The sequence below is a fragment of the Jaculus jaculus genome, chromosome 15, assembly GCF_020740685.1.
Source record: "Jaculus jaculus isolate mJacJac1 chromosome 15, mJacJac1.mat.Y.cur, whole genome shotgun sequence".
Taxonomy (NCBI): Eukaryota; Metazoa; Chordata; class Mammalia; order Rodentia; family Dipodidae; genus Jaculus; species Jaculus jaculus.
In genome coordinates this window covers 7,070,461-7,085,589 of record NC_059116.1, presented here as the reverse complement: position 1 = coordinate 7,085,589, position 15,129 = coordinate 7,070,461, and the positions used below count along the sequence as shown (strand labels likewise).

The window sequence follows — 15,129 nt, the reverse complement described above, 5'->3', positions numbered from 1 at the left end:
CGGTGGTTGAGAGGATAAGATGTGGATGAACCGGCTGGGGTTGGGCAGTGGGAGAGATAGATTAACATGTCAAGTTGGAGCCTAAGTAGATAGAAACGGTTCCAAATCAAGATTAAGTCTCAGAGTTTATTATGTGCTAAATAAGCTTTTGTGAATTAGCCAAAGGACTGCCAAGATTTATTAAATTGTTTCTAAGAGGAAATATGTCTAGAGCTTAAATAAGTTATTTGCAACCAACATTAAGAACATTGCTGCTTTTGAGAATTGTCTTAACTCCAGCTTCAAGGTATCCAGCTTTTGCTGCTGTGATATCCTTCCCCAAGTGAAATTTTCTGTCTTTTTAATACAACTGATTAGTCATCTAGTTGCAGAAACACTAAAATATTTTTCACCTTGCCAAGCCTATTTCAAGACTGTCAATCAGCCTGGGTTGACGAGTACAGCATGCGGGTGCTTTGTTTCAATTTCAGAAGCCGGGCCGCCTGCTGCCGTGTAGTTTCGCTGCTGTTGGTGTGTTCATGGTGTTCTTCCTGCTGATTCAAGCCTGTCCCTGGACTTACTACCTGTATTGCTTGTTGCCAGTGCCGATATGGTATGCAGTCCTAAGAGAGTAAGTGGTGCGCCTTCTGCCTCATTTCCCAATTCATTGACAGTCAATAGTTCTGTCCCAACAGTGCATCAGCTGTCCATGTGTAAGTTGCTAACCTGATCCCTTCTTTGAGTACCTTTTAAAGAAAAATCTGGAATAGAAGTATCATAAATATCAATTGGACTGTACCAGGAGTCCCTTATATTTAGAATTGGTTTTATCATTTTAGATTTCGGAATGTCTTTGTGTGTGTATATGTATAATATATAGAAATATATACATAATGTTTATTTGAGAGAGAGAGATAGTATGGCGGTTTCCTGCCATTGTATACTACCTCCAAACAAACGTTTTGCCACTCTGTGCATCTGGCTTTACATAGGCACTGAGAAGTTGAGCCCAGGCCATCAGACTTTGCAAGCAAGTGCTTTATCCACTGAGCCATCTCTCCAGCCTTTGGAATGTCCTAATGTGTGTTCTTTCCAGGCTCTTTGCTCCTCCATTCCTAGCCATCATTAACCTGGAGCAGTGAGACTTCATAATGAAATCAACCCAGTACAGTCGTGAGCTGACGGAGAGATTAGGACTATGAAATCAACCCAGTACAGCCGTGAGCTGACCGGAGATTAGGACTGTGAAATCAGCCCAGTCCAGTTGTGAGCTGACGGAGATTAGGACTGTGAAATCAACCCAGTACAGTCGTGAGCTGGCGGAGATTAGGACTGTGAAATTAACCCAGTACAGTCATGAGCTGATGGTGATTAGGACTGTGTAATCAGCCCAGTCCAGTCGTGAGCTGACGAGATTAGGACCGTGTCATTTACATGTGCTGTGTTTCTGTCTTTAATCGTGCGTTGATCTTAAGATGGATTCTTAACCACTTACAGTGACCCTTGGATGTGGTCCTCAGTCACATTTCAAGCCCTTGTAAGGCTTTCTCAAGACTGGCTGGCAGACCAGGAATGACGCTGCGTGTCTGTAATCCCAGTACTTGAGTCCTTGAGTCTGCGCTGTGTAGGGAGACCGTGGCTCAAAAACAACAAAAGAAAAATTGACTGACATGTGCCTCATGACACTGTATTTTTTTGTCCTAATATCTGATGACTCTAGCTTTGACTACTTTTCTATCCTTTAAAAATATGAAGAATGAGAAATATTGATGTTAAAAATATTAAGACACTGAGCAAAGCTGTCCTGTAACTCCCCCAGTTGAGAGGAGCAGGGTTGTCAGGTCTGCTGTTGAACTCGCTTTTCTTTTGTCATATTATCTCTCTGGTTTCACAGTTTTCTAAAAGTTTTTTTTTTTTTTCAATCCCTGGAGAAAATTCAGCTCAATTGCAGAACATCTCCTGAATTATTGATTGTCCTAATTATATAGGTAAAAAGTATTTAAAATTTAAGGGAAGATATGATTTTGAAAATGTTATAGCACACCTTTACCTTTTTGATAGAGTTCATAGAAAATTAAACAAAATTTAGTTTTCTCCTGAAACAACCTTCAAAATGACTCTTACATGTCTTTATTTATTCACTGTTAAAAGCAAGCAATATTCTCCTTTGGCAAATACTAGCTTTTTTTTTTTCTTCTGCATGGCGCCTTAGCAGTTTGATAGCATTCCATAGCCATTGTTTCCATCAGCAAAAGGTCATAAAGGAAATGATACTGACCTTCTCTAATTACCTACTTAATGCTCCACAAATGCTAAAGTTTTTACTCTTGGTGATAAAATGTAAAAAGTACTCAAGTATGTAATACATTTTTGGTGGTTATAAATTCACAATTACAATTAGTGTACAATTAATGACATCTTAAATTAGGTTTGGAAAAGGTCATTTGGCTCAGTTTAAAAGTGTAATTGAGTTGGATATAGTGGAACATGCCTGTATCTCATCAGGAGACTGAAGCACAAAATTGGGAGTTTGATGCTAGACTGGGAAATTTAGCAGGACGCTATGTCAAAACTTAAATAAGGGCTGGAGAGATGGCATAGCTGTTGAGCACTTGCCTGTGAAGCCTAAGGACCCTGGTTCGAGGCTCGATTCCCCAGGATCCACGTTAGCCAGATGAACAAAGGGGCACATGCATCTGGAGTTCGTTTGTAGTGGCTGGAGGCCCTGGCGTGCCCATTCTCTCTTTCCCTCTCTATGTGCCTCTTTCTCTCTCTGTCTTTCTCTCTCAAATAAATAAATAAAAATCTTTTAAAAAAAACCTTAAATAAAAGGACTGAGAATATAACTCATTGGTAGAGTGTTTGCCTTAGGTTCATTCCCCAGTAAAGCCGATAGGTAGGTAGATAGACTGATTGATAGATGATAATTGATAGATGATAGATAGATAGACTGACAGACAGACAGACAGATGATAGTCACTTAGATAAGTAGATGATGATGGTGGATGTGCAGTTAAGGGTTTTCTCAGCTGAGTTGGTTATTGCTCAATGGTAGAGTGGCTTGCCTAGCATATTCAAGTTCCTTGTTTTGATTCCCAGCACAGCATGGAGAAAAAACAAACAAACAAGATTTTCCTAACTTAGAATGGAAAAAACTACCTTTATTTGGATGAAGTGATTGAACTTTTAATATAAGATTACTTTGATAAGGGTTTTTTTTCAGTTTGTGTACATTTGAATTCATTGTATTTTATTTCTGATATGTATGTTAGAGTTCACCTCAGGTTGTTATCTATGAATGAAAATTTCCCAGCCCTTAGCTTAGTGCCAGTTTTTACTTACTACTCTACATTACTAATTTTTTTTGTCAATAATCTCTTAAAACAGATCTCAAGTCATTCAAGACCTCGTGGCTTCACTGGTAACTTTTCCTCTGAGCCGCCTTGCTGGGTGCTTGTCTGTCTTTGCCTTGGGAATTGAAGTATTAGTAAGTCGCTTACCGGATTCCGTCATCTTCAGGCTTACTGCGTACATGTGGAATGCATGTTGGGTGACTTCCTTCTTCCTTCCTGTTCGGAATGTCATTCCAGGTTCTCAGTCTCTTCTACCGCTACATGCTGACAGCTGGGCTCATTGCATTTGCCGGCTGGCCATTTCTCACGCAGCTGTGGACTCGAGCAAAGGTATAAACGCTCATGTTGACATAGGGCACACTAGTAATCCCTCTGTTTTTACGTGTGTTTGAATGATGGAGTTGTTTCCTTTTTTGTTGTTTATTTTTATTTATTTATTTATTTGAGAGTGACAGCTAGAAAAAGAGGAAGAGAGAGAGAGAATGGGCACACCAGGGCGTCCAGCCATTGCAAACAAACTCCAGATGCATGCGCACCTCGTGCATCTAGCTTACATGGATCCTGGGGAATTGAGCCTTGAACCAGGGTCCTTAGGCTTCACAGGCAAGCACTTTACTGCTAAGCCATTTCTCCAGCCCCAGAGTTGTTTTTTTTAAAAGAAGGGTAGAACGTGTCGTTGCATAAGGGCATGGTCTTTGGACAGGAGGACTTAATCCATGCGGGCTTTGCGGCAGACTGAACCCTTTCCGTAGCCTCGGGTGTGTATATGCAGAGGGCAGAGAGCCACACAGAGCAAGCACAGCGGCCTGTCAGGTCGTGTTCTGACCTTGAGTCAGAGTGATCACCCTTTTGACCCTGAACCACTCCTTTCCTTTCTAGAGAAGTATATATTCATGATCAATTTTTATTTATTTGTTTATTTGAGATATATAAAGAGAGGTGTGTCAGTGTCTATAGCCACTGCAAATGAATTCCAGATGCATGTGTTACCATGTACATCTGCCTTACGTGGGTCCTAGAGCATCAAACCTGGATCCTTAAGCTTCTCAGGCAAGTGCCTTAATTGCTAAGCCATCTCTCTAGCCCTTCACCATCAATTTTTAAAAATACAGTTGTTCTTGCCTCCCTCCCTTTGGTGAGACAGCAAAGGACAATGTTCTTGAGGAGGGGCTACCCTGCGTCTCTACGTCCATGCTTTTTGAAGGAAGTAACAGGGACCCCTTTTGACTTTGAGAACTTACAAAGGCCTGTTAGTGGGCTTATCCATCAGTTTTGCCCCAATCTCTTTAAAAGCAGTTTTACTCCCTTCCCTTCTGGACTCGGTCCTGACAGCATTCTCACAGCGTGTCGCCCTTGGCGTGTGGCGTGGCTGCCCAGAGCAGAGCTCCTGCTTTGAAGCATCACATCGAGGCTGACGCCGTCGGTCTGCTGCTCTCCGCGGGGCCGTGGACCCGATGCTACACACATTGCAACTTGTCAGGGCTCACTTTCCTCACCTGAAGTATTATGAATAATGAAACCTGTCTTTTGGGGTGACTAAAAATTAAATGAGGGCTGTAAAAATGGCTGAGTGTTTAAGGTGCTACCTGCGAAGCCTAAGGACCCAGGTTCAATTCCCCAGGTCCCAAGTCAGCCCGAGGCACAAGGTGGTGCATGCGTCTGGAGTTCATTTGCAGTGGCTGGGGCCCTAGTATACCCAGTTTTCTCTCTCTCTCTCTGTCAGGTAAGTAAAAAGGTAAAATATTTTAAAACAATCAAATGAGGGCTAAGCAGATGGCTTAACAATTAAAGGTGCTTGCTTGCAAAGCCTGCGGGCCTGGGTTTAATTGTCCAATACCTACATAAGCTGTATGTACAAAGTGTCACATGCCTTTTGAGTGCATTTGTAGCAGTAAGAGGCCCTGGTACACCCATACGTTATCTCTCTCTCAAATAAATAAATAAGTAAATATAGTTTAAAATTTAAATGATCTAATGTCCATGTTATACCTGATACAGCATTTGTGACAAAACAGGTCCTTCACCATTAGCATTACTTATGCTGACCATATTACTTAAAAAAATATTTTATTTATTTATTTGAGAGAGAGAAAAGGAGACTGATAGAGAGAAAATGGGCACACCAGGACCTCTAGACATGGCAACAAACTCCAGATGCACGTGCCATCTTATGCATCTGGCTTACATGGGTCTGGGGAATTGAACCTGGGTCTGTAGGCAGGCAAGCGCCTTAACCACTAAGCCATCTCTCCGGCGCCATTTTACTTCTTAAAGTAAACAGCAGTGAGGTGTTGCATTTTGCTTTGAGTCCCAGTGTCATGTGGCGTGTGAGACACTGGCTGCAGGCATGTGCCATTCTAGTCTGAAGGGGCTTCCGTTCTGATTTCAGGTCGCTTCGCTGAGCTGGATCTTCTTCTCTCTGCTGCTGGCAGTGTTCCCGCTGATGCCCGTGGTCGGCCGCGAGCCGGACATCTCACTCGTGTATGAGAGTATTCTCCTTGCTTGTCAGTATAGTTCTTCTGTGCTGAATTAAAAAAAAAATTATTTATTTATTTGGGAGAGACAGGACGAAAGAGGCAGACAGAGAGTGAGTACGTGGGCGTGCAGGGGACTCTTGTCACTGCAAACAACTCCAGGCACACGCAGCACTTTGTGCACCCTGCTCTAAGTGCATACAGGCACTTGAACCCGGGCCTTCGGGGCTTGCAAACAGGTGCTTTTATCTGCAGCCCTGAAATTTCAAACTAATCTTGGTTATGAGATTGAAGTCACATGAACAAAATGGCAGTTGTAATACTAATGTTAAGCTATAGTCATGGTGTCAGTATGTGAGAATCTTCCAGAGCTTCACAAACAATGAAATTTTGCCAAACGCTGATAACTTAATACCCTCCCGCCCCAAGTCCAGGTTTTCTTTACTTTGTGTATTCAGGAATCAGTGAATGTTGTAGTTTCGGGGTCGAGCAGACGGCTCAGTCACTAACGTGCTTTCCTGCAAGCGTGAGTCTGAATCTGGATCCCAGCACCACGTCACGGCTGGGGGTGGTGATCGTGTTCCCCTGGTTCCAGTCCTGGGGAGGTGGAAGCTGGAGGACACCAGGGGCTCACTGGCTACCTAGTCTGTTCAGATTGCAGACTTCCAGGTTCACTGAGAGACCCTGTCTCAAAAAAAAAAAAGAAAAAGGTGGGTCTGCATCTGCCTTACCAGCATGAGGATTAGAGTCAGAGCCTTGGCATTGGGTAGACCCCGGGCAGGTGGGGGGGGGGTCTTCTTCGTGAGTGCAGACACTGGAGAGGCCTGGCGTGAGCTGGCTAGGCAGACGTGTTGGATCTGCGTACTCTGCTCTGCGTTCAGGTGAGAGGCCTGTCTCGGCAGAGGAGGTTGGAGTGAGCAAGGAGGACACTGATGATCAGCCTCTGCTCTCCACACACACGCTCACACCCCTGCACACCATGAGCGTGCGTGCGCGTATACACACACACACATACACACAAAACCTAATGCTCTCCTTATTCCAGTATACTGAAAACATAGTTACCAGTGACTGAAAATGTCAAATTATGTTTTATTTGTGTATTTTGTTTTTTCGAGATAGGGTCTCACTCTAGCCCAGACTGACCTGGAATTCACTGTGTAGTCTCAGGGTGGCCTTGAACTCACGGTGATATTCCTACCTCTGCCTCCCCAGTGCTGGGATTAAAGGTGTGTGCCATCATGCCTGGCACCAAATTATTTTTTAAACGAGAGAAAGCAAAGAATTTTGATTATGCATAAGTGTTTATTATGTTTTAATAGAATCCATGTTAATATATTAATCCTGTTTTCTTAAGATCCTCAAAATATATTTGAAGAGTCAGAAACAAGCATTTTTAATTCTCCTTCAGTACCTAGCCATGGTGTTTGCTTTTTCTCCTCTTTTAAACTCATTTTCTCTTAGTTGTGCTGTATTTTGTTTTAAATTCTGCCCTGATCATAGTATCAGTTGCATTGCATTATTCAGGCTTTAGGAAGTGAGAAACAGAGGTCAAAGGCACACGCCGTGATAGCAGCTCCCCTTGCTACCAGAACTGTCCTGCGCCCGGTGCTCTTAAGGAAAATAACTGCTGTTTCGTTACTGTCCAGAGTGAATGAATGAATAAGTGAACGGCAGTGTGCTCACCAGCTGTCGACACCTTTTTGTATCCTACCTTCCTTTAGCCAGGAGTGCTGAGGAAAATGCCAGTGGTAATGATAGAAAGAAGTTGTTTGGCCTGCAAGAAGTAATATGGAGTATATATGCACACCATCGTTGTTTAAATAAGTGTTCAGAATCTATAAAATATTTCTATGAAGTGCTGATAATATATTTCAGAAATCTCTCATTATCTTCTTTAAATTTGCTCAGTTCAGGTTAAGAATCATGATTGTTGGTATATGTAAAAACATTTTAATTGAATTAGAAAAATAAGTGAAGATAATTTAAACAATCACCTCTGGGGCTGGAGAGATGGCTTAGCGGTTAAGCACTTGCCTGTGAAGCCTAAGGACCCCAGTTCAAGGCTTGATTCCCCAGGACCCATGTTAGCCAGATGCACAAGGAGGTGCAAGCATCTGGAATTTGTTTGCAGTGGCTGGAGGCCCTGGTGTGCCCATTCTTTCTCTCTCTGCCTCTTTCTCTGTCACTCTCAAATAAATAAATAAAAATGAACAAAAAAAACAATCACCTCTGGGTTAAAGTTTCAAATCCCTATATTGTCTTTGTCCTGAGGTGTGTGTGTTTCCCATCCCATCTCTGCACACTGCACACGCTTTGTCTTGACAAACCCCAGTGACTGACTGGTTCTGCATTAGAGTAAAATGGTTCATGTCTGCATGCAGTGTCTTTAGTACATCTCTGCAGAAAACTTTAACCTGTGTGTTGTCTTTTTGAAACAGAGCTGTGGCAGGCCTGCTGGTTCTTCTGCTGGCCCTGGTTCCTGTCATCAGTGCCAACAAAAGAGAAAGTACTTTGCTAAAGCAAGAGCGATTGATCCATCTGTTACAGGTCAGTTATAGGTTTTCAACACATTTTATCTGAGTAATGTAGTAAAATGTACCTTAAGGTTTTATTTAAGCCAGACATGGTGGTGCAGGCCTTAAATCCCAGTACTTGGGAGGCAGAGACAAGAGAATTGCTGTGAGTTCAAGGCCAATCTGGGACTATAGAGTGAGTTCCAAGTCAGCCTGGGCTAGCGTGAGACCCTACCTCAAAAGAGAGAAGGAGAGAGAAAGAAAGAAAGAAAAGTTATGTTTTGTTATGGTCTTCAGATGCCATTGGAGGTGGGCATGGTTGCACATGTGTTTAATCCCAGCACTCAAGAGGGGATTGCCATGAGTTTGAGGCCAGCCTGAGGCTACATAGTGAATTCCATGTCAGTCTGGGCTACAGCGAAATCCTACCTTGAAAAACCAAAAACAGGAAAAGAAAAAGTGTCGTTGTGTTCATGTCATCCAAAGCCTGTCACCTGAGAAGAAACTTCTGTTTAAGATGGCGCTTACATTTGTTCTCTAAAAGGTAGGAAATAACTAACAGGTCAACAGGAGGTGGCCAAAAAGTGCCCAGTTGCAGAGGCCAAGGAGACTTGAGAGGCATCTGGATTGACCACGCGTGAGCTGAAACACGCCTCCTCTGGGCTGAGGCGCTATGGCCCTCACTCAGCTAGTTTTCCTTGAAGGAATAGCAGCTGGGGTTGTTGATTGAAGAAGACCAAGTTAAGACCTCAGTTGGTAGGCTGGAGGATACTAGTTAGTGTTTTTGGTATAATGAAAATCACCTTGAACTTGATGTTTTAAAATCAATCAATTCCCAGTTACACTTAGGAATTGTGCAATTTTCAATAAGTTGACTGCAGTTTGCTTTTTGATCTGCCAGTAGAGACAGTACCCAGAGGTTGAGAACTGGAGGTTATATCATATAATATTTTATGAAGTCCTATCTTTTTTTGTAGGTAAGGTTGGAAACCACCTTTTTCTTTTTAAATAAATAAACAACAGAATCTGGAGTTCTGATAGACCCATGAGTTTCCTCCATATAATCCCTCAGGGCCTGGGGAGATGGCTCAGAGGAAAAAGGCACTTACTTATCTGCAAAGCCTGCTGACCCAGGTTCAAGTCCCAATACATCCACATAAGCCAGACTCAAAAAGTGGAGCATGTGTCTGATGTTCATTTGCAGGAGCAAAGGGCCCTGGAGTGCCTACCCCCCCCACACACACACCCTGCACACATGTACCAATGAATACATAAAAATTTTAAAATAATCTGAAAGCAAAGCTATAGTCCTACAGTATTACCAAAACGTTGTGAAATAAAAATGAACCACACTTAAGAGACATGATAGGTTAAATCTTAGCGAGCAAAAGAATTTATAAAGAAAAAGTTCATTGTCAAAGATCCTATGGAGCCTTTACAACGAAAGTGTGTTTCGTTTTCTGTGGTCCACTAACTGGCTTCACTCCAGAGCCTGAGTAATTTGATGCAATCCAACTTCAACAATGGGATCTTTGACAGAGTGGACATACCTGACTCTCACGCTAGAGCAGCAAAGGTTATTATGCTAAAATTCTCACATGCTTTGTTAGAAATATCTCTGAATATATGTAACTCTATTACAAAGTCCTTTCTTGCATTAGCTTTAGTAATTTGCATTAATTTTTGTACTGCCTGACATATTTTATTGGTCCTAAGACATACATATTTTTTCTCATTTTAACATCTCTGAAACTAGAATATGGCTTACAGTGGAAAGGATTGTGTTGTAGTTTTATTGACAGCATTTTGTATTCCTTAATACCCTAAAAATGCAAGAGCATAGTAAATATATCTCTAGGATTTGGTAATGAGACTGCTGATGTAGACTCTGGGAGCTTATTTTGTTTATAGTCATAATTTAGCTGATTTCTTAAAAATGAAACTAATCACTATTTCAGGGTTCAGCAGACATTTTTCTTTTTTATTGCTTTTATTTATTTCTTTACTTGAGAGCTACAGGCAGAGAAAGAAGCAGAGAGAGAGAGAGAAAGAGAGAAAATGGGAGCATCAGGGCCTCCCATCATTTTAAAAGCTGCAGATCATAAATGATTTATGTTCAAGGTAATATAAGTTTCCCATAGTATTTTAGCATTGCTTTTCAGTTTCTCCTTTTTCCTTCCAATACAAGCAGGCTTTAGTAAAGGCTCCACATCCGAGCAGACATTTTTCTAAAGATCCAGATGATAATTATTTTAGGTTGGTGCATTATAGGCAGTCTACTAACACTTTTCAAGTCTACCATTTTAGAGTAAGAGTGTCAACACAAATGAGACAGTAAACAGTACCTATAGAAACAACCTACAAGTTGTATTTTTGAGCAACTGCACTAATTTATAATTTATTATTTTCTGAAGAGCATTTATATTTTTTGTATTCTCCATACCAGGTAAATATTCAGGCCACAAAAATATGTTTAATAAATAAGTGGAAAACACTGTACAGGAAGGTCAGATATGAGAGGCATAAGTTATGCAAAATAAACTACATACATTTCATCTCTTTCCTAGAGTTTTAAAAACCTTTACCACTTATGATAAGTTGTTCTGATCAGCAGCACTGTGCTGACATGTGCCACGACCTCTTGAAAGTGAGTGGTGTCAGGCTCAGCCAGGGGGAGCTGGGCTCACTTGTGGAGGATGGACTCCTGGTCCTGTTGAAGGAGCATCAGCCATATTCCGGGCCTCGCCACGCCACGCCACGCTGTCTCCCACCACCTTCTGGTTTGCTTTTCCCAGATGCTGAGCACGGTGCTGTCAGTGCATGTGGTGCGCAGCACCCACAGCAGTCTACTCAGGAAACAAGGGCTGCCCCTTCCCAATCAGATCGTGAGCTGGGCAACATTAGGTAAGTGGCCACTGCAGCCAAATGGGAAACTTTGCATTAACTGAGTTTTCTTTTTTTTTTTTTTTTAAATATTTTATTTATTTATTTGAGAGTGACAGAGACAGAGAGAAAGACAGATAGAGGGAGAGAGAGAGAATGGGCGCGCCAGGGCTTCCAGCCTCTGCAAACGAACTCCAGACGCATGTGCCCCCTTGTGCATCTGGCTAACGTGGGACCTGGGGAACCGAGCCTCGAACCAGGGTCCTTAGGCTTCACAGGCAAGCGCTTAACCGCTACGCTAAGCCATTTCTCTAGCCCATTAACTGAGTTTTCTTAAAACAGTATGCCTAAGCCTGGATTATTGCTGTTGAAACAAATAGCTTTATTGCACGGAAATAATAGGCAGCTGTTACTTCCTTCTCTTGCCTGACTGGACAGAGATTAGGCCTCTTGGGAATACACATGTTATGAAGGCACTCTCCTTGGTCTTTATGGGTCTGGCTTATTTCACTTAACGTATTTCACTGTTTTCTCCCTATTGGAGTTGCCTATGTATTTTTATTTATTTCTGTTGATTTTATTGTCATTTTGGAAGGGTAGGGAGGAAATTTAGAACCAGTCTGCTGCTGTTCTTTAAACACAAAGTTATTAATATGTTTATATCACTCAGAATGGGGACTTTTGAACCCCTTCTACCACCTTATTATTTCATTAGACAAAAATAGAATCCAAGACAATAGTATTCACAGTGTTATAGAATTTGTCTCATTTGAACTCATTTTCTGGGAATGGATATAGCTCAGTAGTAAGAGAGTGATTATCTGGCATATGCAAAGCCCTGGATTCAACCCCCAGTGCTGAAAACAATAAGCACAAAACAAACACCAGAACCAACTTTTAAAATAAGAAATAATGAGGGCTGGAGAGATGGCTTAGCTGTTAAGCACTGGCCTGTGAAGCCCAAGGAGCCCAGTTCAAGGCTCAGTCCCCAGGACCCACGTTAGCCAGATGCACAAGAGGGCACACACATCTGCAGTTCATTGGCAGTGGCTGGAGGCTCTGGCACACCCATTCTCTCTCTGTTCCCCCCTGCCTCTTTCTCTGTCTGTTGCTCTCAAATAACTTTAAAAAATAATAATAAACAAAAATATTTTTAAAAAATGAAGTATTATTTTTCCAGCTAGAGTACATATGAGAAGGTGATCACATTATTAGAAATACTTATACATCTTAAAAAAAAACAGCCAAAAGCTATGTTAAAAATATAACTTGTGAGCTAGAGAGATGGCTTAGCCATCAAGGCACTTGCCTACAAAGCCTAAGGACCCATGTTCTACTCTCTAGGTCCCACATAAGCCAGACACACAAAAATGAGGCAAGTGCAAGGTTTCACATGACCACTAAGTGGCACAGATGTCTGAAATTTCATTATAGTGGTTGAGGCCCTGGTGCCCCAATTCTCCCTCTCTCTTCTCTCTCTCTCTCTCTCTCTCTCTCTCTCTCTCTGTCTCCTTCTCTCTAAAATAAAATTAATTGTATATATATAATTATATATATATATAAAAGATGCTTATTAGCAATGATAGCAGCCCTGACTAAGCACTGGCTGTCAGACACTGTGCTCATGTAGCATTCTACAGGTGAAACTGCAGTTAAAACTCAAGTTGCTGATGTTATCCCTGTTTAACAAACTGATAAACTTCTTAGATGGGTTAGCAGGCTTGTTCCACAATGAAAACAGGGTACTTCATCAAGATTTCATCCCTAGTCTTCATACCTGAGGGCACTTAGGGATCAGGAAAATGTGTGTTCCTGTGTGAGGGAGGAACTGGGTGGGGCTGTGGTCTACTGGCCCACTACCCCTTTCCACCTGCCTTGCCTCCGTTGAAGCAGTTTTTTGTCTGGTTCTGAAGGAAAGGTGACCTCACTTCCTAAGATGACTCTTACTCCATCTCCTGCATGTGGGGAAGCCATTCTTTCCTGCTTACGGTTTTCCAAGTAACCCAGTACAGCTCTCAATACATACTTTGTAGTGGGAAACCTTGGAGGAGGATTAGGCAATGTCAATTTCCAGGGAATAAGTTGCCTTTGAACTAAGACATAAATGTCTAATTATAAGACAAGTTGCTGAATCTTGAGTGCTACATTTAATTTCATGAGAAAATAATAAATTATTCATCTGGAAGTTAACATTATCACATTGATCAGTCTGAATATAAATTGAGAAACTCTGAGTTATTTAAGCCAAAACATATTTAGAATAATAAAGTGTAATTTTAATTAACCTAAAGTTTCTGGTTTTGTCACTGAGTCGAGTGCAGCTGCACGTTAAAGCTCACACATTATTGACTGCACGAAGGGCGGAGGGCTACTTAGGGCTCCTAAGCGAAGCCGGGCTCTTGAACTGACGCTGCCGCCTTGCTTTCTTGCAGCCTCCTCCCTGGCTGTGCCTCTGCTGAGTTCCACAGCTCTCCTCCAGCGGCTGTCCAGCATCCTCCTGTCCTTGATGTCCACCTACCTGCTTCTCAGCACAGGGTACAAACAAGTCTACACCTTGCGTTCTCCAGTCATAGTATACATTTCTATTGATCGTGGCAAATTTTAAAGGCTAATTTAATTTTTTTCCGCTAGTATGTAAGCTCTAGAAATGAAACTATTTTCTAAATCTTAAGAGATGAATTATAAGTATTTTCTGCTCTATTTGTGAGCCATAGATACTTTGATCTGTAATCTTCTGTTTTCTTTTTCTTATTATGTTCATATTATTGCCTGCTACCTTTTTATTTACTGAAGCTGCTAAAATTTTATTTAACTATGGTGTAGAAAGTGTGATGGGTTATGGATGAATTTTCAGTCATTGATTTGGAAGAGTTTTCATTTTTGTTGTATTTTATTCATGCATTTTGAAATTGTGTTTTAAGGCTCATTGGCAGGGCATGTGTAGTGGGCACAGGTTCTGGGTTCAACCCTTCGCACTGTTGAACACAAAGCACAAAAGCTCTCAAAAGATTCAATGTTGAGCCGGGCGTGGTGGCGCAAGCCTTTAATCCCAGCACTTGGGAGGCAGAAGTAGGAGGATCGCTGTGAGTTCGAGGCCACCCTGAGACTCCATAGTGAATTCCAGGTCAGCCTGGGCTAGAGTGAAACCCTACTTCCAAAAAAAACCAAAAAAAAAAAAAAAAAAGATTCAATGTTTGTTCTTATTTGAATGTGGTATTTTCTTTGTATTCTTACTCTTACATGCCTCTGCCTATCTCCCTCTCTCAAATAAATAAATAAAATATGAAAGAATAATAAGAAATGAATAAACACACTTACATGCCCACCTCAGATTTAAGTACTGCTATCTTTAAAAAACAAAGGAGAAGATAAGTTACTTCTAAGCCACCATTTGGGATGACACACACGTTTCACACATGTTTTATTGAGATCGCACCTATAGGTTAGCCGAAGGACATATTTTGGGGCCTAAGAAATAGATGATAAATGTCTACATAGTTACTTAATAATGAAGTATTTTTCTTTTTTAATCTTCAAAATTCCGATGAAATAGTCTTCTCCAAAGGGACATATAGATTAAAAATGTCACAAGGCTGGGTATGCTGCACATTGTCGCAAGAGATTGTGGGTTTGAGGCCAGCCTGCGCCGCCTAGTCACGACCGTGCCGAGAGTGCTTGCCTAGCATGTCAGAGGCTGTCTTCGGCCGCTGGTACCGCTGATGGGAAACAGCTTAAGAAACAGATCCAGCTGCAGATTGGAACTAGAGGAAGGTAGAGAAAAATGAAAAGATAAAGTTGGATTTTGAGCAGAAACAGCTATTTTATAATGTAGTGTGAGCTTTTCATGCAAGTCTCCCTGGGGATAAGAATGGGGCGTGTGAAATAACCAACTTAATGATTTCGAGACACTCAACGCTGATTATC

At 41.7% G+C, this 15,129-nt stretch overlaps 1 protein-coding gene across 1 annotated transcript in view; it reads left to right on the top strand.

Moving 5' to 3' along the window:
- The window catches only part of Pign (phosphatidylinositol glycan anchor biosynthesis class N), a 102,277-nt gene that overhangs the window by 53,934 nt on the left and 33,214 nt on the right, over window positions 1–15,129 (top strand). The window contains exons 16-22 of the mRNA XM_004654631.2: window positions 471–610; window positions 3,367–3,466; window positions 3,570–3,662; window positions 5,722–5,813; window positions 8,248–8,356; window positions 11,118–11,226; window positions 13,638–13,740. Of these exons, the coding sequence (XP_004654688.2) occupies window positions 471–610; window positions 3,367–3,466; window positions 3,570–3,662; window positions 5,722–5,813; window positions 8,248–8,356; window positions 11,118–11,226; window positions 13,638–13,740 (746 nt within the window). The remainder of the gene's footprint in view (window positions 1–470; window positions 611–3,366; window positions 3,467–3,569; window positions 3,663–5,721; window positions 5,814–8,247; window positions 8,357–11,117; window positions 11,227–13,637; window positions 13,741–15,129) is intronic.